General features: G+C 38.9%; 2 protein-coding genes across 4 annotated transcripts in view; one reads left to right on the top strand and one right to left on the bottom strand.

Moving 5' to 3' along the window:
- The window catches only part of LOC105144175 (uncharacterized), a 213,093-nt gene that overhangs the window by 173,400 nt on the left and 19,222 nt on the right, over positions 1 to 20,471 (top strand). Inside the window, exon 1 of one of the 3 annotated variants that reach the window (XM_011052909.2) lies at positions 6,076 to 8,385. The exons of the other annotated variants lie outside the window; for them this stretch is intronic. Coding sequence (XP_011051211.1) covers positions 8,379 to 8,385 — 7 coding nt within the window. The 5' untranslated portion in view covers positions 6,076 to 8,378. Of the gene's footprint in view, positions 1 to 6,075; positions 8,386 to 20,471 lie in introns of those variants that run through there. 3 annotated transcript variants of the gene reach the window in all.
- Positions 1 to 20,471, bottom strand: part of LOC105144176 (spondin-1) — a 179,201-nt gene that overhangs the window by 152,559 nt on the left and 6,171 nt on the right. Inside the window, exon 2 of the mRNA XM_011052910.2 lies at positions 19,064 to 19,298. Within this exon, the coding sequence (XP_011051212.1) occupies positions 19,064 to 19,298 (235 nt within the window). The remainder of the gene's footprint in view (positions 1 to 19,063; positions 19,299 to 20,471) is intronic.

The following is a 20,471-nucleotide window of genomic DNA, read 5'->3' as shown; positions in this document are numbered from 1 at the left end:
TTATGGACTTCTAAGAAGTTTATTATTCGACATGAGATAAAATAGTCACGAATGGTAGGAATCATCATAATAAAATTTTTAAAAATTTTCTATTTATTTTATAATGAAAGAAAGGAAAATAAATTATCGATGACATTATTTGGACTAGAGATTAGATTATAATTTATGCACATTTTATTGATTCAGGGTATTAATATAGTTTCTCACGTTAGAATATCATCTGCAAGTTATCTAGAATAAATAAAATGCGTTCAAAAATTTTTGAAATATCATATTCTATATTTAATATTAATTATATATATTAATAATCCGCAACTTGACGAAAAATAACAGTGGACATAAATCGATTTTCGTCAGCAAACATCTAAATTAATCATATAAATTAATAAATTACACGCAACAATTGCTCTTGGAGACAGATTTATTTATTATAATACGTTACATGTTAAAATATATATCGCCATGTTATTATGTTAAAATATCGCAGCAATGGCAGAAATAATCGGATTGACCAATAACGAATGCATAAGTTATTGAATGTATCCATTGTTCCGTTGTTGCTTTTTCATTAATGTTTAACGGTATTACTAATCAATTCCAACCATTTAAAATTAACTTTCATGAAGATAATCGAATTTACTAATAGCTCTTATCAAATCCTCGAATTTTTAATTAATATAGCTCATATACGCGTATCCGTATGCTTTTACTTCATATTTTATACTATCGCCCGCGTTGAATTTAACTCGAAATGCGGAAATGAGAAGGGGAGTTATGGCTCCATGTTGTTTGCTCGCGTTAAAAATTTTTCTCGAGTTTTCCGCTTTTAAGAGACGTGGTTGAAATGGCATTGTGAGTAATGGCGATGAAGGAAGTACGCTCATGCCTTAATTTCCACATAGTTAACGGTATTTCGCGAGTAGAACCATGTACCTGCATTAAGAGGAAGATGTCGGATGTAATCGCATAAAGAGGAACGGATCGCAATTTTTCCTTTCCTACGTGACCTCCTTGACGTCGTTGTTGTCGTCTCGTGTACGCCAATCCTCACGCTCTATGTTATTAAAATTAATGACGCGATCCAAAACGCTTGTTCTTTCCTTCTGGGCGTAATGAGCGTTAACATGGCGTGTACATTTGTATAACAAATAAAAACAGTCGGATCTTTAATGTTATTCCATTAATTAAATTATTATAAGATATAAAGTTTTAATATTTATCGAGCAATTTTTATTTGATTTAAATTGTAATCAGTCTTTGTTAATTAACGGCTAGCACACTTTTCAAATAGAAAATTTAGAATTTTTACGTCATTACATTAATTGAGGCACATTTATCTGCTAAAAAAGTAGGGAACGGAGAATCGATTATCGACTATTGTATTTTTATTTTTTAACGGAGTACAAAAAGTCGCGACTTAGATAGAAAGTGAGACTGCCACGTGAACGTTAAGGAAAAGTCGTGACTGTTGGTCGTGTTAACGAGTTTTGTCTAGGTGAGATGTAACAATGGATTACTTTAAAAGTTCCACGTAGATAGGATGAACGACAAAATTATAGCTAGAGTTAACTTTCGCGAAAGTTTATACGAGTTAACTTGCCTCCGTTCGCCGAAGTCTTCATGCTCGCCGAACGAGCGACGCGCCATGGCGCGCTTTATGGACGTCTGCGAGATCTCATCGTCTTCTTCTTTAATCACTGACAATGTATAAAGTATGTGCATTAACTCCGTTAGCTGCTCCAACAATTTAATACGCCGCGTGAGGATTAATTAGTATCAGGAAGCCTTGATAACGCTGTCGCGTTAATACCATCGAAACTTTCGCTCTGACGAAAATTCCTTCCAGAATTCTATGAAAGCCCGTATATATATATATATATACACACACACACACACACACACACACACACACACACACACACACACACACACACACACACACACACACACACACACACACACACACACACACACACACACACACACACACACACACACACACACACACACACACACACACACACACACACACACACACACACACACACACACACACACACACACACACACACACACACACACAAAGAGGAAGAATCACGGGGAGTTTCTTGCAGGACACTGTGTACGTTCTGTGAGAATATAGCAGAAAAATATTTCGCATCCGCGACACACACTAGGAACTCAATTCTCATGCAAATGCAGGACACCCACGCCTCTCCCTTCTCACTCCTTTGCATCCGACGGCAATCTTTGTTTTATTCCGTACATTTCAGACAACTGTAAAATATATATACTCGAGGGAAGACTGTCTGCTCCAGCAGGAATCGCGCACATTAAATTTTTGTTGCTTCTCGAAAACCTAAATCTCCTATCTCTTGCCATAAACCTTAATGCTCAAATCGATATTCATTTCAAATCACCTTACCAGTACTTAAAACATGTCTTCGACACGTTTCAAATAAAAGTCAGAACCTGTCCATCTACAAAAGCGAAATGTGGGGCAAACTTACAAGAGAACACCGTCGCTGACCCGAACTCATCAATTCGAATAAAACTTTGTGAATATATAGAGCGACTCGAGACACGAATAATGATACGTCTCGCTCGTGCCCAACAGTCCTTTAAAGTCTTCAGGTCTAACTTTGAAGTTGAATGAGCGATACTATTTTCTTGTGTGCATACCTTGAAGATGGAATTACAATGTTCAGAATAACACCAAACGGTACACTGACAACAAATTGAGATATTTAATAGCATGTTAAACGCAACAGGAATTATATGTAAACAGAATTTTCAAAATATTTTTTTACAAGAAATCGATCGAATATTTTCTAAATTTAATTTTCGAAAAATATTAATTTTAATCTTTGAGAAGTGTTTTCTAACAAAGAAACTAAAAAAATTTAAAAAAGATCTTCGTTTTTTAGGAATTTTTAGACTTGCTGAATTCGACTTTGATCTCAGAGAATTCTAAAATTGCAATTAAAAAAAAAAAATCTGATTATATCACAAAACTAAGTTTTTAAGAAGATTCTTGGTATCGCTTAGTTTAAATGATATCTGAAAATGTTGAATTTTAACAGGATAACTTTCAGCGAAGAAGAATCTAATATCATAGGGCTCAGAGTTTGAAAATTAATACTATTTGTGTAGCATTCACAAGTTTCAAATAACATAAAACTGGAAACTTGATGTTACTTCGCAATTAACAATTCTCTAAACTTTTTATATAATAATCAGATTATTTTTTTAAATTTCCTTTCGCCCCATATTGGATTCGCTATTTTGAACTTTTTATTTTTAATCTTTGATTCAAATAAAACATTATCAAGTTATCTTCTAAATCAAGTTTTATAAAAATCAAACAGGTTACAAAGTAAAAAGTGGTGACCCCAAATGGAGTTGCTCGTTCAAAGGATAATTAAAGATTAATTACATTTTCTTAATTAATCAAATACGTGTTGGTCATGTTTTTCGAGAGAATCGTTGGACATGCAATAAGACATTTAATCGTACAACGTTTACGTTACGAACGTGCAAAAAATGTAATACGCACGATGACGCAGCGTGGATACCTCGACGTCCTGACGAACCGCTGGTATTTTCGATTCTTCCTGAATTGCGTAAAAGCAAGTTCGTCCGCGGATATTAACCCACCGTCATACGAGGAATTTCGTCAATCGATTTTCGAGAAGAAATTCGGCGTTACGCGCGAGAACGAAGATATATTCCGAACACGTCTCAAACGGGAGAAGATCCCGTCGAGTCCCGAGGGAAGGGAATTCTTCTTTTCCGTTCCAAGAGGATACTCGAAGGAAACCACCTCTGTACTCCTGTACGAGCCACGAAAATTGTGGCGCTTTATAACGCTACATTAACCGGCAATCTTCTCACCCGTTGCACCACGCGACGAATGGTATCCGCGAATCTGTTTTTGGAGATAGCGAGCGATAGGAATGAATCGTCGATAAAACTTTTAATTACTTTCGTCCTAGAAGAAAGGTTAAAGATAAAAGACGCGACCTTATCCAATCATTCGTGATATTTTTGGGAAGTTGCTGCATCCGAGAAGATCTTTTTAAAAATAAATCTCGCGTCTCTCGGATCTTTCTCCCTGACATTTTACAAGACACTTAAAATTTTACAGTTACATATCGTTCATTTAATTATATACTGTTGCAATGTACAACAATGTACTTTGCGTATTAAAATTACATATCGCGCAATTGTAGTCAGATACAGATGCCTGGTGGAATTATTCCGCCGCGCTATAAATATTTAATTAATTAATCTTGGCAAAACTTCCTTCTCGTAGTGTATTGAACTTACGGCGGCTTCTCCGTCTTTCTCCTTTTTCACTCCACGAGCTCGGTTATCTCGGTTACTCACGCGGAAGGCTTAATTAGAGCGACCCTTTATACAGTTACAGCGGAGAGCAACGTCGTTAGATCTTTGTTGGACCTTTCGCGATGAAAACAGGGGAAAAGGGACGATACTGCTCGGAGACCGGTAACGAAGTTCGCGAGGCGTGCTCACCCAAGACAGGATGTTACGGGCGACGTGAGTTCTGTTAACTCTCAGAAACCCGAGATACGGCGGAGTAAGTTCCGAGTTTTCGTGTACCGCTTTCCTTCCTTTCCACCGGGTTACTTCGTGTCCGTTTCGTCTCCCTCGGCTTTTCTTATTACTCTTTCGAGTCGGTCCCGAAAAGAGTCGCAGTCAGATTCGAGAAGCGAACGAGGGAATGGCCGCCTGGAGAAAGCGATGGAAGTATATTTACAAGTTTTAAGAGAAATATTAAGCGAAGAGAGACTCGCCCGCAGCGATGAGGAGGAAGTTGAGTTATCGGTGCACTTTGCATAATTTATCTCTGCGTAATGCTTTCCCCTCTGCGGGGCTGGAGAGGAAGTTTCCGCATCTTCCGGCGTGGCGAGACGACATCGATCGAGAGCTCGGGCATTGTTACGTGTGTTTATTCACTACTCCTCGTGTGTCGTGTAAACAACTCGATGCACATGAACTATCGATCAAACGAAGTGCCATTAAAACGCTATATGATATATTTTTCGAATATAGCCGGAATCCATCGTTGGAATCTCAGCATACCACGTCTTACAAGGTATAACGGAATAAAGTGAGTAAAATCAATTCTAATATACATTTTTATTTGTTGCTTATTATTAAAAAGTTGCCCAAAGAAAACAAATTTGTCGTTCTGTCAGTTTTCTTAAAAAATTATGTTCGGCTGAAGAAAGTGCTTAAGTTAGAGGAACGATATATAAAACGAAATTGTACTCAACAATAAGTAGAAATTTGTTACTAATTTGTTGCTGTCCAAGTATTCAAGTTTCGAATCTGTTACTTGCGAAATAAGTGTAAATAATAACGAAAAAACTTTTCAGCGTGCAGGCGATATAAGAGTAAAGTATCAGTAAAAACTTTGTTGCTTACTTAAATTTGATACGAAGAGGTTGTCTAAATTTGTTGCTCTCGACATGTACAATGTAAAATATGCATTGTAAAATAAACGAAATCATGGGTCACATCCAATCCCACCCTATCAATAGAGAGTTAATTAAAGTACAGTTCCAATCGGAACAATACACGTATACTTACATATTCTTTCCTCATTTTATCATTTTGACGAATAAAAATCATTCCAGATTTTTATTCCAATATTTGACGCTTTCGGAATTACTTTAGTGTCTGTTGGAAATATATGTCTTCTCCGCAAGGAGATGTAAAAATGCGACTTAATATTCTGAATTCCACGTGCAGTAGGAATAGAAGACGAAGCGTCAAGAAAAACGAAACGTATTTGCGGGACGTGACGAGATATTGAAAATCTTACGAAACATCCCATGAGAACACCAGGTCGATCGGCTGTGTCATCAAGAAAAAGACGGTTCTCTATGCAACTCGACGATTTGTTTATATCGCATAAAAACGAGCTGCTTCTGATTGCCAAAGGACTAAACGCAGAGGATACGTGCCCCGTTATCGCCATTGAATCCTTTAACTCAATATTCGCGGTAAATCTTAACGGTAAAGCGTGAACTTTATCATCCTGACGGGAAATCGCCTTTGTTCAGCGGTGGCGATAGCAGTGGCTACGGGAAGAGGCTCGAAACGGAGAACGAAAATGCGCCCCGTGTGCTGAGGATATAAAACGGCTATATTGCCATAGTATGGCATCATATCGTCGATAAAAGCAGCGACACGGACGCATGGCAGTATCGTACACACAGCGCGGCACGCGGTTAATCGAACGGCAACGAGCGGCTCGTGTGCTTCCGAGCTCGTAAACTATAAAAGTGCCACTAATCCGTTTGTACATTAACGCGATGAATCATCGTGCGGTTCGAGGGAAGAGGCGAAGATGCCATAAAAACCGAGGATTTACCACCCGCGGTGAAATCGCGCGAAAGGAGAGTGTGGCTTCTAATTGTAAATCGGATAATTAAATGCAGCGTACGATGATCTAGTTTCATATATACATATATATAATCAAACGAAAAGAAACGTAAAATTACAAAATGACCTGGATAACAGCAGTATAGGCTGCGAACGATCTCATCTTCCGCGAGATTGTACCATTTTATGCGCGCGCGATGCAACAAAGGGAATAATAGAGTAAGATAGAATAGAGATTTCCATGCTTTTTTTTTTCTTCTTTTTCAGGTGGGTACATCTCATTTGCAGTTCCGCGACAGCAATCAGTGACCGACGTACAAACGACGAGGGCGCAACGTTTGCGTTTGCGATAAAAGAGAATTTACACCCATCCCTGGTCGTGAGAGGGAAATGCGTGAGCAGAATTTCACGCGTCCTTATCGAACGTAACACTTTAAAGCACGTAGTGTGATAGCATCAGATGGCACATACAATGCCACTAAGCTAACCGAGATAGAGACTATTACGCCATTACTGCTATTATTACTGTTACTACAGTTACGCGGTATATGCATAATTGTAATTGTATTAGAGGATACATATGAAATGTTTTGCCTTGTGCCGCGCCGAGCGTTGCGGACAGAAAACTGTTAGACAAGATAAATGCCCGCAAAAAGAAATTAGTAGCTCTGAAACACAAATCTTTTTCATGCGCTCCGCACATAAATCTAAGAACAAACACAATTTTACTTATTTTTTGCATCATTTTAACATTATCAGAGATTTTCTGAACATTACCATGCAGACACCGCAAAGAGTAGTGGATCCAAGAGGTCATTCGATATTATCGTTGTCGGACAGCCGAAATGAATCGCTCCTGCGAAATGATCCTCACGAAGTGAGTCAGTAGTTCAACCGTGTTATCTATCTATAGTGAAGCTATGTTTTGCATCCTAAACATTCATTCATAAATCATGGGATCCCGTTATTCCGAACGAAATTATGCATTATGAATCATTCATACGCGAATTTAAGCCCAAAATTAGATTTGCAAATCTTACAACCACTAAATTCGTTGCTATATATTATATAATAGAATAATTGTAACAATATAGCCATAATATAATTATATGATATAACGGATATCTATATTCATATTGTTAGCCACTAATTTTCATTAATTGTCATTAAATTCAATGAAAAAGAGAATGTTAAGTTAAGGTTTTTCTTTAAAAGAGAATATTTATAAATTAAAGCTGTTAAATTAGAGGCTGTTTTTCGGTTAAAATACAAAAGTTCTAAGATATATAAATTAGATGTTATATTAAAGGGCTACGCGGAGTCGAGTGATATATCACTTATCTTGGGGAAACATCGTTATATTGCTGCTATAATATATATAATTTTATACATCTTGAAACTTTTTCACTTTAACCGAAAAACAGCCTCTAATTTAACAGCTTTAATTTAATATTCTCTTTTGTCTTTAAAAGCTGATTTGGAGAGATACAGGAAGCCGTGGATGATTATCGTGCACAAATTTTGTAAAAGCGTTCTTCAAAGTGAGGTAGAAACATTTCGTCAGTAATCTATTCCAATGTACAAAGCGACATAGAAACCTTTGGCGAAATATCGAATACCATCAGTATGCCTTTCAGATAGCGGGACACTAGCACGTACGCCAAATAACCAGGGCAATTCCAGAAATGAAATTCCACCTACGTAGCACTAAATCGTAATTAATATCGTGTTTCCGCCAAACTAGCTCGTTAATCAGATTTTATTCCGTGCAAGGACGCATTATTATGACGATCGCATAACCGGGAACGTGGCTCATTACGCAAACGGTGGTCGCCCGGTACACATGTGTACGTGTTCGTGAAAACCGCGTGTGTGAAAGCACTGTTGATAGCGCGAGTGCAGCTGAGGTAGCCACCAAAGGGATAATCCCCTTTCGTAAGAGCCCGACGAGAAAGAATTTATTAATGGAACGTGAGTACTCATTACCCAACGCTTATCAGCGACGGAGATTTGTCGAGCAGCGATAATAAGACGAAGTCTACTAAAAATCATCTAACCAATTCGAAATACGAAGATAGATAATATTCGTAATCGAAAATTAAAATTCTGAAAGAAGCGAACGATCTAAAATGCAAAAGTTGTATCATTTATTTAGCACGTGTTTCCAGAATTTTCACGTAAAATTAATTAAACCTTAAAAAAATATATTATTTTTGAAGAATATTTAATTCCATTGGCTGCATTTTTTCACGAAGCGATTTACTTGACAAATTATTACTTGGGAATATGAAGATGGTGAATATGGCATTAATAGATCGAGGCATATTAACGATCGTTCTTCAACTTCTCACGTAAATAGCCGTCTTTTGAGATTTACCAGGATCACGAAGGACGAGACTCTTGATTCGCTCCAGAATCGAAGAGCGAGAAAATGCGGGTGATTTGCTCTCCGTGCCAATCGCCGAGCGGCAGGAGCTTCACGAAGAAGGGCGGTGCCATTTGAATAATTTCACAGGAAATTACCACTTGACACTGGTTGCTCCTAGATCCTGGAGGGATAAGGATTTTCCGACTCTATTTGTCGAGTGCGCGACTCCATTATGTAACGGGGAATATTAAAATTCAAAGGGAGACTCGTCCCGATAAAAATGCGATATCGTAACGAAGGGGAAACGCGATACGGCCGTCCGACATGAAAAAAAAAAAAAGGAAAGAGGGAACTCGGAAAAGAATGCGATACGATGTAACGAGAGCGTATAGCTGTGAAAAGAAGTTCGGATAACGAGTGAGGTAATTACAGCCGCGTTCACAAAATCGCATACGGCAAAATACCCGCGCTTTGTAATCCAATCGGCATATTCCGTGAATTTGAAAGGTGTTCAAGAACACGACGTCGTCGCTTCGTTATGTGATTCGATGTTTTCGCGTATCATGTAAATGCGCGCTCTGCGCCGGGACAAAGAGACAGATTCTCTTTTTCCTCCCCCTCTTCTCGCTCTCCCTTCCGTCCCAATCCCCGCCGTCCGGTGGTCGGACATTGATTCGCGCGTAATATAATCCGAAAGCACCAGAAACAAATGAGCGTGTTGAGCGACTGAAACGAAAGAAGACTAAACAAGAGTAAAGATAGAAAATGTACGTTAAAAAGAAAAAAAAAAAAAGAAAAGAAGATGATGGGAAGTATGGGGCGGCAGAGGAAGGAAGGGTATGACAATGGGTAGTCGGGGGCTGGTGAGCTCTCAAGGGTTGGCGTTTATTAAATCAACAAAAGCCCCTCGGGGGATGGTTTTCAGATGCGAGTACTACATCTGCTACAGAAAGCTTTCCGTCGTACTTGTCCTGCCTCCTACCCTTTCACCTCAAACCACTATCTCACGTTATCTCTTTCTCTCCTTCGTTCCCTTTCACCTCGCCCACCTCTCCTAGTCTTCTGTCAGTCGCTCGCTTCTCTAACCAAGCTCCTCCTTCGTTACACTTTGCGGTTTGTTCTGGCTGGCGATTACGACACTGATAAGGGGTAGGTTCGCCTCCGGGAGAAAAACCCTTCGAGTAGTCAAAACCAGAAGTACCGCGGCGCTCCTAATGAATTACTTCGGATTTAAGACGCCTTCCTGTCTTTCACCACGCTTCGCCCTCGGCTCTTGTCAAACTTCTGTCATTAATACCGAATCCGTTTTATATATTATGACTTAGAGCTCGATTTTATTGATAATTATATATCGCAGTATATATATTTATAAAATATTATATATCAATAAATTAGTAATGATTTAGATGATATTATTTGCATATTTACACACATGTTATGTTATTATAAAATATGTATTTTAATTAATGTTTTTTTTTTCTCGGAAATACGTTATAAAATAATGCAATAAAATAAGTTTTACAGAAATATGTTACAACGCATAAAAAAAACTATACAAATATTTCTGATTTAGTAATATGATAATGTCAAACCATAAAACTGTATTTTATAATATACGTAAGAAGAAATAATGCATGAAAAATTGATAGTTGAATCAAAATCATGTTAGCAGCGAGGAACGCCATTCAAAATATCAGTTGTCTGAACAAGAATTGATTTCTCACGAGCGTTCGTTTATGTGTAATTACTCTTTCAATCCAATATTCCACCGAGAATGCATTAAAATGAACGCATGAAAATTTATTAAACGGATCAATTATGCGTATTCGAGCGACTCGCGTGTGTCTCCGAGTACATTACCCCGTTCTATTTTCGTTGTCGAGATGCGCCGGTATAAATATTTTTCGCGACGGCATGGACGCACTGCAAGAACGGTTACCTCGATCGCCGACGTTTGCCGCGACAATAAAATAACGCAGACATCGAATATACCGGACATGCCGTTATTAATGTGCTGGCCATTTCCTGTCGCCACAAATTATTATCCGTATTATCGCTATATCAGATCAGCGAACGGCGAATGTGTTTACATCGCGCGTCATATCGAGACAAATCGATATCGCGTGTATTATTCCTGAGCTTGCAGCAAATAAATTTAAAAGAATCTTGGAAATCGTTGAAATTCTTAGAAACGAATCTTCGATGTTCCGTCGACACTGAATCAACGTGAATCAACGTGTGTCATCTGCAAAACTCGTAATCGCGGAAATTAGGACGATCTCAACCTCTACTAAGGAGCCGCGTAACAGTATCGCGGTACGTCATCGTCTCGAATCCGCGTTATCGCGGATTGAGCGAGTCTCGCTTAATTAGCATTAAGACTTGAACAGGCATTAAATTGTAAATCCGTTCGCTCTTCGCTTAAATGGCCGAGCAACGAGATGCTCCACAAAGATGAATCTCGAATGGGCTTTTTAGATTTGCTTGAGAATTTGCGCGTCTTAGTAAGTTAGCTAATTAAGATGGGAAATGAACCAGTCAGAGAAACGATTTTATTACATGAATAGAAAAGCGATGAATATGAATATGAATATTATTATTTTATAGTTTAGTAAAATCGTTAGAGCGCTTCCTTCAAGCGACATTAAATAAGCTGTCTCTAATGTTATCGTATAAAATACATCTTTTTAAATGTGTAACTTTGATATATTATTCACCTTCGTCATTTAAAAAGTGTAAAAAGTTATTAGCATATGAGTCAAAGGATAGAACGGCGTTAACTTGTGTACAATGTAGAATATATTTAAGTATAAAGTAGTATATTAAATAGTATATAGTAGTATATAGTAGTATATTATAATTATAAGATATGAGACGTGTATGCACAGAAAAATATCATTCTATTGTTATAAAAAGCCGGATTACTCAATTTATTTTCTTCCTTTATAAATAATGATTATCTTTAACAAAGAATTTTTTTATTAATAATCTTAAAATATATTTATTGAAAATTTTAAAAAAATTTGTTGCTTAAAACAAGAATTTTATCTTCTTTTGAAGAATATAAAAATATTCGAAGCAATTTTATATAATAAGCAAATCGGATTTGTTTGAATTTCATATATATTCGATTGAAGTATTAAATTTACTAGGATTCAGAATATATTTTGAATAAATTTGATGCTTTTGATGAACTTATGATTGTGAATATATGAATTTTTGAAATACTTGAAATTGGTTATAGTAAGTATTTTTATGGGTGCATTGGCTTTGTGATATACAATGTATTTGCAAAATAATGTGACGTAAAAAAAACAACAAATAGTCGTTTGCTAATGAGAAATCGGAAGTTTGCATTTGAGGAGCAAATACCGCTTTGAGAGTGTCTTTCGTGAAAGAAGATTAAACACTAGAGATCAAACAAACAGGAAGTGGTCTAAGACTGGACAAACTAAAAATTGCTTCAGTAGGTACCTCTTTCAGCACGTTGCTAACCGAGACGTACGGAGTGCTTCCGGTTTCCTTTCGAAGCATCGGATAACGGAGGAAAGGCCACGAGGAGGGTTGAAATATATCAAGTTTAGCGAGGCCGGATGATTGTATAACGTCGACGGTTGGCTTGGGATATGCTTGTAAGGTCGATGAATTTAACACGGGAAACTAACTGTGTATTATGTAATCTTTTCGCACGGCGAGGGAGTTACTGATCCGTCGTAGTCACAGTACGTTTGCATCCCTTTCCTCGACATTTCAATCTTAACAAATCCGCCAACACAATGGCACTCTTCTCTCCCCGTCCGTTCCGTTTCTTCTGCTTTTCACCGTCAATATGGGTGCAGCCGATGTGTATATATACTATATGGGAAAAGAGAAACGGGAGCAAAACGAGAGAAGCTCGTGCTCGGCTTCTCTCTCCGGTCCGGACTAAAAATACTCCTCTTCTTCCACACTACCCCTCCCATCTTCCCGCCCTCTACTCTTCCCGATCTTTCTCTCTTCCTCTTTCGCTTCGTTCCTCCTCGCTTTTTCTGGATCTCCGTTCCACGCGCTTACCTCGCTCGCAGTCCTACCGACTCTGTCCCTCAGTCCCTCTGTCCCTTGCCTGCACCAAACCGTTGCTTTCTCGCTATAAATAAAAAAAGAAAGGAAAAAAGAGAAAAAAAACGAGAGCAGCGCGCGGGTGTCTTGGGCGTAGAATAATTAGAAACGGTCCTCTCTCGACTCGTCAGTTTTCCTCAGAAGAGGAAACTGACATCGCGCAAACATTTTCCACCTTGCGCTGTTCTCTATTACTAGATTTTAATAGCGCGTCTTTCTTCCAATTCCCCTTCTCACAAATCACATTTTCAATTATTCGACGATTACGTGTGTACGTCGTGTCTTCGGACAATTTTACATAATTAGTATTCAGAATTATTGCCACTAGAATTATCGCTCAGATTCAGTACGTTTCTTTCCTTGGCTCTCCGCCACATCTCCGCCAAGTCGAGCATTCCGGGAAAGCGGGAATCTAATAAAGAAGGGAAAATATGCTTTAGAGACGGACGAGAATATATATATTTCGAAAGTTCGGTGAGATTAGCGTATTTGCATGAGCGCGCGCACGTACAAGTTGTGTACACGCATCGTTCGCGGTGACTCTATAGGCGATCTTACTTCCCGCGATATGGTACGTGGCCCCGTTCCACCTCTGGCAAAGTCTGCCTCACCTCCGGCGAAGTTCCAAGACGTTCTGTTGGCGGTGTCTAAACGCGCGAGAACTTGCCGAGAAATCTACGGTATATTGTGTACGTCGCGCATAAAGTTATATTGGACACTCTGCTACGCTCGTAGTCGCATTCGCTCATGATTCAGATCTCTGCGGCACTTGCATGGATTGCATAAAAGCTTCGGAAGCACTCTTTTCATAGCCGACAGAATGGTACCAATCAGCACTCATTATAATCCCTATTGCCCGTTTCCATCATTGTAGATTAACTTTAATCTCGGTTCCACGATTTACTCTTCATTATTTTCTAATTTTTAAAACTGATGAATTGAACCGAGATTAAAATTAAACTACATTGATAAAAACGGGAATGAATAAATCTGTTTATATTTATATAAGCTTTTATTTCTTTATTTATTTATTTATCTGTGTATTTATCTGTGCATTTTTTAGCGACACAATGTTTTATAAATCAGTTATTATCGATAATCGATCTTCGACGTTTAATCCAACACCCAGAGAAAAAAATTTCTTCGATTTGAACATAATTTCTGCAAATCGAATACATTTTTTCTTTAACCGTATAGCAAAGAAACCTTTCTCTGGGTGTTGGATTAAATATCGGAGATCGATTATCAATGATAATCGAAGATCAGATTTATAAAACATTGTGTCGCTAACAAATATACACACAGATAAATTAATAAATAAAGAAATAAAAGCTTATATAAATATAAACAGATTTTTATTCTCGTTTTTATAGCAAAGAAACATTTCTTTAAATCGAAGGAATCTTTCTATAGGTGAAGATTTAAAAATTATATTTAATGAGAGAGAGAGGGAGGTTTATATTTTTTAGACCTAATTTTATGATGACAACGTATCATTAATATGTTGTCACTTCTTTTCGAAGATCAAGACATAAAGTATGTCTGATTCTCGGGTGCTTGAATAGTGATTATTTATCGAAGTTAGTGGTCGTTAGTGAATCTATCCTAGCGTATTCAGACACATTTACATCGCAAGCCGGCGCTCACCGGAGATATTTTTGGGTCGCCCTATGCGCGTTGGATGATTCACGCTACGGGAGAGAAGACGCTGAAACGTCCAAAGAAATTCTGTCGGGGGATTTAAAGATGGATGGAGTATCGCATGAATACCCCTCAAAACTCGTCCACGAAATAGTACACAAAGTATCTTAAACGATACGTTTATCCCGCGGCTCCGTTATCGGTCGTACGAACCGTTGGTGACGAGGGATATCATTCTTTCCTGTCGCTGTTATGAAGTCTATTAGCATACGGGAAATAGGCAAACTTTCGCATACCCCAAAGTGCCTTTTGGCTTGCTGATGGCTTCGGGACAATTCCTCTCTCACGAATAGCCCGAACTTTCAACGTGTATCATCGTCGCCGAATAAAAGCGACGACGTGAGGAAACATATTATGGAAAACATATGGCCGTAATAATCCCACCGTTCGTACGAAATAAAAATCTGAATATCGATCGAGGCTCTTTTTTGACGGGAGAATAATTCATCGTCACGGGATTATTGCGTCAGTATACATAGTGTCCATGCGACACTTTGCGTACTATTATTATATAATGAAAGAGCTGCTGTTATCTACACGCATTATTACAGACAATTAAATGGTATATCTATGTCAAATATAATTTCGCTAATTTTTTTTTTTTTTTTTTTTTTAATATTCTAGCTAAGGTTGACATAATTTTGACATTGTTGAATATATTTTTAAACTTGAAAAGAATAGATCCGTTATGTAATCGAAATGATCGAAAAATGTCGCGAAATTGTTTTATGTTATTGTGTTATATTATTCAAAATATATTTCACGTTTCCGCAAGCGACGCAGACATTTATAAGATTTTCCTTGTTAACTGATGTAATTTGCTTTACGACTGAAAAAAGATATTTGCTCGCCATTAGCGTAGCGTCTGCCGTGCATTAGCGACGCTATTATTATCGTGTTTGCCTTGCAGATACGCGCGCGGTAACAGCGCGTCTCTTTGTTCTCCTGGTGAATATGTTGCACAGGCAAGTTGCGAACTCGTAACTGCAGAGCAAAATGCGTATTTATTCCAATCCGGTTTACTTATAACTATTTCAATGAATTTATGTTCGATTTCTCCGATGTACGCGACTTTAACTGTTAAACGTATCATTTTTTTTTATCGCAAATACATTAAAATTGAAACACTATCCTTTTGTAATAAAATTATTCACTTCGACTAAATGCTCAATATGAATTAAATGCTATTATTTTTATCTTATGAAATTCATAAGTATAATATCATCTGAGGAATCTTGTCTATTTCTGTACAAGCAAGATTTATCTTTATACTTACGCGCTGTAAAGTGTAAGGTATAAAAAAAAAATGTACGGCATATCGTGTATCTAGAGTCGATAACGCTTTAAAAAAACATGACCGCGCGTGGTTGCGTGCGCCTCCACTTAAATCCGGAGTTCAGGAACTAGAGATAAAAAGGGGAAAAAGGTGGAAGGAAAATACCGAGGTTGAGAAGAAGAGCAGCGGCGGAAGGAGAGGGAAAAAATCGAATTAAATCGACCGGAGCCATGAAGGGAAAAGCAACGGGCGGTGCGCGGCAACAGTTTTACGATTCAGGCGCGCGACTGAAGGAATGGCAGAAACTACGGGGGTGTATATACGGCGAGAGGACGAAGCGATGCGAATTCCATTCCATTAGTCGGCCGTTAACGATCGAACGTGTTCACTCGTCCGTGTGCACGCAGGATATATCCACGGAGAGTTCTTTCGTAGAGGTCCTGCGGAATGCAGAGAGAAACCTGCTACCATCCCCTGTTCCCTCTGACCCGAACTACCCCTCGGGCCTCGTTTTTCCCATGCCCGCGATTTCTCCCTGAAACGGCGTAAAGGATTTTCGATTACGTTTTGTCACCGCTTTTGTTCCGCTCTGTTCTGTTTCGAGCCCACTTGACGTGGCCCTTTCGTATCACGTAAAAAAAAGTCCTCGTGTCCCTTCTTCGATTCTTTATTTAACCGACATTCAATCCTCTTTCCCGGGGTCAACTTTTATATATATATATATATATATATATATATTTTTTTTTTTTTTTTCTGTGAAATTAACTTCGGGTTAAGTCGCAATGTATAGTTATTAAACTTATCGCCAAGGTAAATATTGATTTCGCAGTCGCAATTAAAATAGATAAATATAAATACCTTTAGATATATTCGTTATTTAGTAAACAAAGAATCAGATCAGATATATAAAACTTTGAAGAAAAGTTTTCGAAAGAAGAGTAATCTATTGCATATTCGATTATACAAGAGAATTAATTATAAAAATATAATTATTTGTGATTAATTGTTATCGATGAGATGTTTCCTCTCTAATAAAAACTCTTTGGAGTGAAATCTCATTCTTGAGTGAAAATTGAGCCAGTCCTGAAAAGGAGTGGCTCAATTTTCAATCTTTAAGAGTAAGATTTTATTTTCCAGGATGAGATTCATTCTAAAAATTTTTACTAGGGAGTCTTTTTTTTTTTATTCGTATAAAAATAATTTAATTCGTATAAAAAGTACAATTATTAGCTTCGCATGTTCGAACAAGATATTTCAGGAAGTAATTTGGAATCGCAGAACATTACTGTCAGCGTACGAAAACGATTTGGTGCAATGGAAGAACAAAACGTGGGCAACGTAGGGAACCGCAGCTCTCCGAATTCTCCTCATATCGTGCCCGCCGAGCGCGGTTTCTCGACTCCTCTGGAGTCTGGAAATTGAATTTCGGTGGCGCGCGCGCGCGGCTTTCTAATTCGAATTTGAGGTTTCTCGCGGAACGCTCGTACATTCGGCGAAACGGCCGGATCAGGTCTAACGGCGGGATTTATTCGACTTCACAACGGAAGAAAGGAATGGTTGGTGCCAGCCGAGGTGGGAAGTGGGTCGGGTACGAAGCGAGGTGAGGCGAGGCGAGAACGAAGAGAGGATCGCGACCACAGACACCAACCGAAAGCGCAAAACTATAGAGACTAACTGGCAGCGAGAGGGGATGCGAGGGATTTATGGACCAACGAAGACTTACGACACCTGTTCGTATGTCTACAGGGTGACGTCCAACTAAAAGCTACCAAGATTAGATATCCTGATTGGTTTGAGATCGACGTAACAGTGAACAAAACTTATCGTATAATATTCGATTATGTAACAGATTTAATGTGAAATCTCAGATAATGGATATTTTAAATCAGTCGAAGGAATTATTGAAATGAAGTATACTGGTAGCTCTCGGAACACCTCGTATATATACTCTGTGGCATCCTCTGCAGCCATTTCGCGGGCATCCATGCACAAGCGACGACATTTCAAATTCGCGTCAGGCACGACATCACAGACGACTGCAAACGCCAGCGGCGTCATGCGATAATTCCCAACTTCTCCAATTATCGTTTCATCCCCCCCGTCGTCTTCGCGCCACCGGAGAAAGGAGGTCGAAAGAGAATAAACCTGGGGAATAAGATTCAGGCTGACGTAGCCCGAATCGCGCGACCGGCCCGCAAACCGTCGCGTCGGGAGAAATAAGTATTCGCCGTGATCGGAATCGCGCAAGACCTGGAGGGATTTGATCGAATTAAAGTTTCGGCAGTGACGCGCGAAAGACCGTCGTTCACCGGGGGAATCGATGGAACGCGAATAGCGGCTCCTCAGCAGGAAGAAGAGAGAAACCGTCGAGAGATCTCATTAAGGTGACATTGCTCGACTGCGCGGCAAATGATCGCGTTGCTCTCGAATCGCGTGTAGATTCGAAATAATCAGAAAAATCTCGTTCTTTTATCGCGTCCCCTTCTTTTATCGACGGGATTCGAATCGCACCGGGAACGATTTAATCTAATTTTCATGACGCCGCGTTCAATTAAAACTGCATTTGATACGTATGTAAAGAGGCAAAGTATTTTCGACGTGTCGTTTTACATTTCAATTTTCATTCGAAATGCGAGCCGGATTCGAATGCGTCGCAAATGAGACATCAGCTTTTAAATTGGATGATAACTGTTCTAGAAAAACAGCTCTTGGCACGTGGAATCGCTCGATTTTCTGCCATACGCCGGTTGCACGAATTACTTAAGGCTTTTATTCACCACTGCAGTCGAGACTGCAACATTAATCCTAGAATAATAATCGTAAATTCTTATGTGTATTAGATAATATGGTTATGAAACATAAGAAACGTGTATCAAACTTGTATAGATGGATGAATGAAATAGGAATAATATAAATCAAGTCCCCTTCTCTTAGCTTTATGTAAATGCTGAAGAGAGACAACCTATTCTATTTTAATAATCATAAATTCTTCGATGCTTTAATCATCATTACTATACAAGTTTTAGAAGGCGAAAAATGAAATGTATTTCTCGGTGACAAAGTATGTATAATCTGCTCAAAAATATCAAGAGGAACGTGTGTAAAAATTACGAAAATTGTCCCGGACAGTGTGCTCTGTGGCGTATTCCGACAAAGTTATCGGGTATTTTTTTCGCAATTGACGCTGCACACAAACTATAACTTACCGATCAGCTTGCCGAACTGCGCTGGAGGCTTCCACTCCGGATAATGTCGTGGGAATCGCGCTCTCGACCAGTAGGTCCTCAGCATGACCTTGTAGAGCGCCAACTTGTCTTGCTTGTCCTGCTTCTCTTGCCGGTCCTGGGCGTACGAGCCGCATTGGCCGTGCACGGAGAGGAATCTCGTGGCGAGCAGAAGCAGCAAGAGCACCGACCACCGGTGCCACGTGCCACGGGACATCTACGGGAAAAGAGAAAAAACAAGAGAATAAAAAAGATCGTCAAACGTCCATCAACTTGGTTGATAACCATCGTACGTAAACGTGTCCGCGCGTATTCTTGGTTGCGTTCTTGGAACGCATTGAAACTGCGTACGATGAGGAATTCGACGTGCGAATGTGCGCCAGGAACGTTATTCTCGACAGTTTTCCGAGCGTGTTTCCAACAAAATATTAAAAGAAACGTGAAACTTTTCTAAAGTGCTCCGCACAAGGAAACGTCAAGAAAAGATAAAGTTGCAGAACGACCTACAAGTGCAACTACTCCGGGTAGTAATTCCTACCATTACTACTACACGATATACCGTCCGGGGAAAATATAAAGCTTATCTCTTATCGGGGAATGGACTGAAATAGAATAAAGTGGGGTAACAATTCATCATGTCCTGGGGCCGCGCAATCATCTGATATTTCCGTTGGTGTTACCTCGTTTTATAACGACAGGACAGGCTTCAAGCCATTACATGCGTCTTGCATGATCAAGCGGTTATCGCGGGGTTTGAATAAGCAGCAAAGAATAAAATACACGTATAAGACTTCATTTATCTTCGCTTATAAATATTTTTTAATTTTTCGAAAAAAAAAATTGGATTGTTATAAATTAAGCTTTTAATATTTTACTGTTTTTACGGAAATTCTCGGAAAAGGATTGATTCTGACTTTATCGAAAGATTCGTCATTAGAATCAAATGTTCCTGAAAATCAATCTCGAGTATGATAATGTCCGAGAGGATGTATGGAGGCACATATGATAATTCAGAACAATAGTCTATGGAAATGAATGTGCATTGCCTACGAATTGTATTGTTAAGCAGTAGTAACCCGGTTTCGATGCGGTAAACAAAATTGATCCGCAGGCATGTCGACGAAATAGAGGAGACGCGCCGCGCGTTTTCTCGCGTAACTGCTGAATAATTCAGGTGGCGCCGAGAGCTCGGTACGTGCGGGGGGGAGAGGTTAATTCCAGGGTTCTTTTACACGGATGCAATCAAAAGGATAACGCAGTATTATCGCGCAGGCAGATAAAGTGCCGCGTTAAAGATGACACTCGGTGAACTCTGGTGAACGCTGTTACGTTCCTTCATCCATCGTATAGGAGCACGTGCCGATTTCTTTTCTAAATGAATCTATTATAA

Source organism: Acromyrmex echinatior, chromosome 1 (genome assembly GCF_024713525.1).
Source record: "Acromyrmex echinatior isolate Ae372 chromosome 1, ASM2471352v2, whole genome shotgun sequence".
Lineage (NCBI taxonomy): Eukaryota > Metazoa > Arthropoda > Insecta > Hymenoptera > Formicidae > Acromyrmex > Acromyrmex echinatior.
This window is presented reverse-complemented; position numbering and strand designations above follow the sequence as displayed.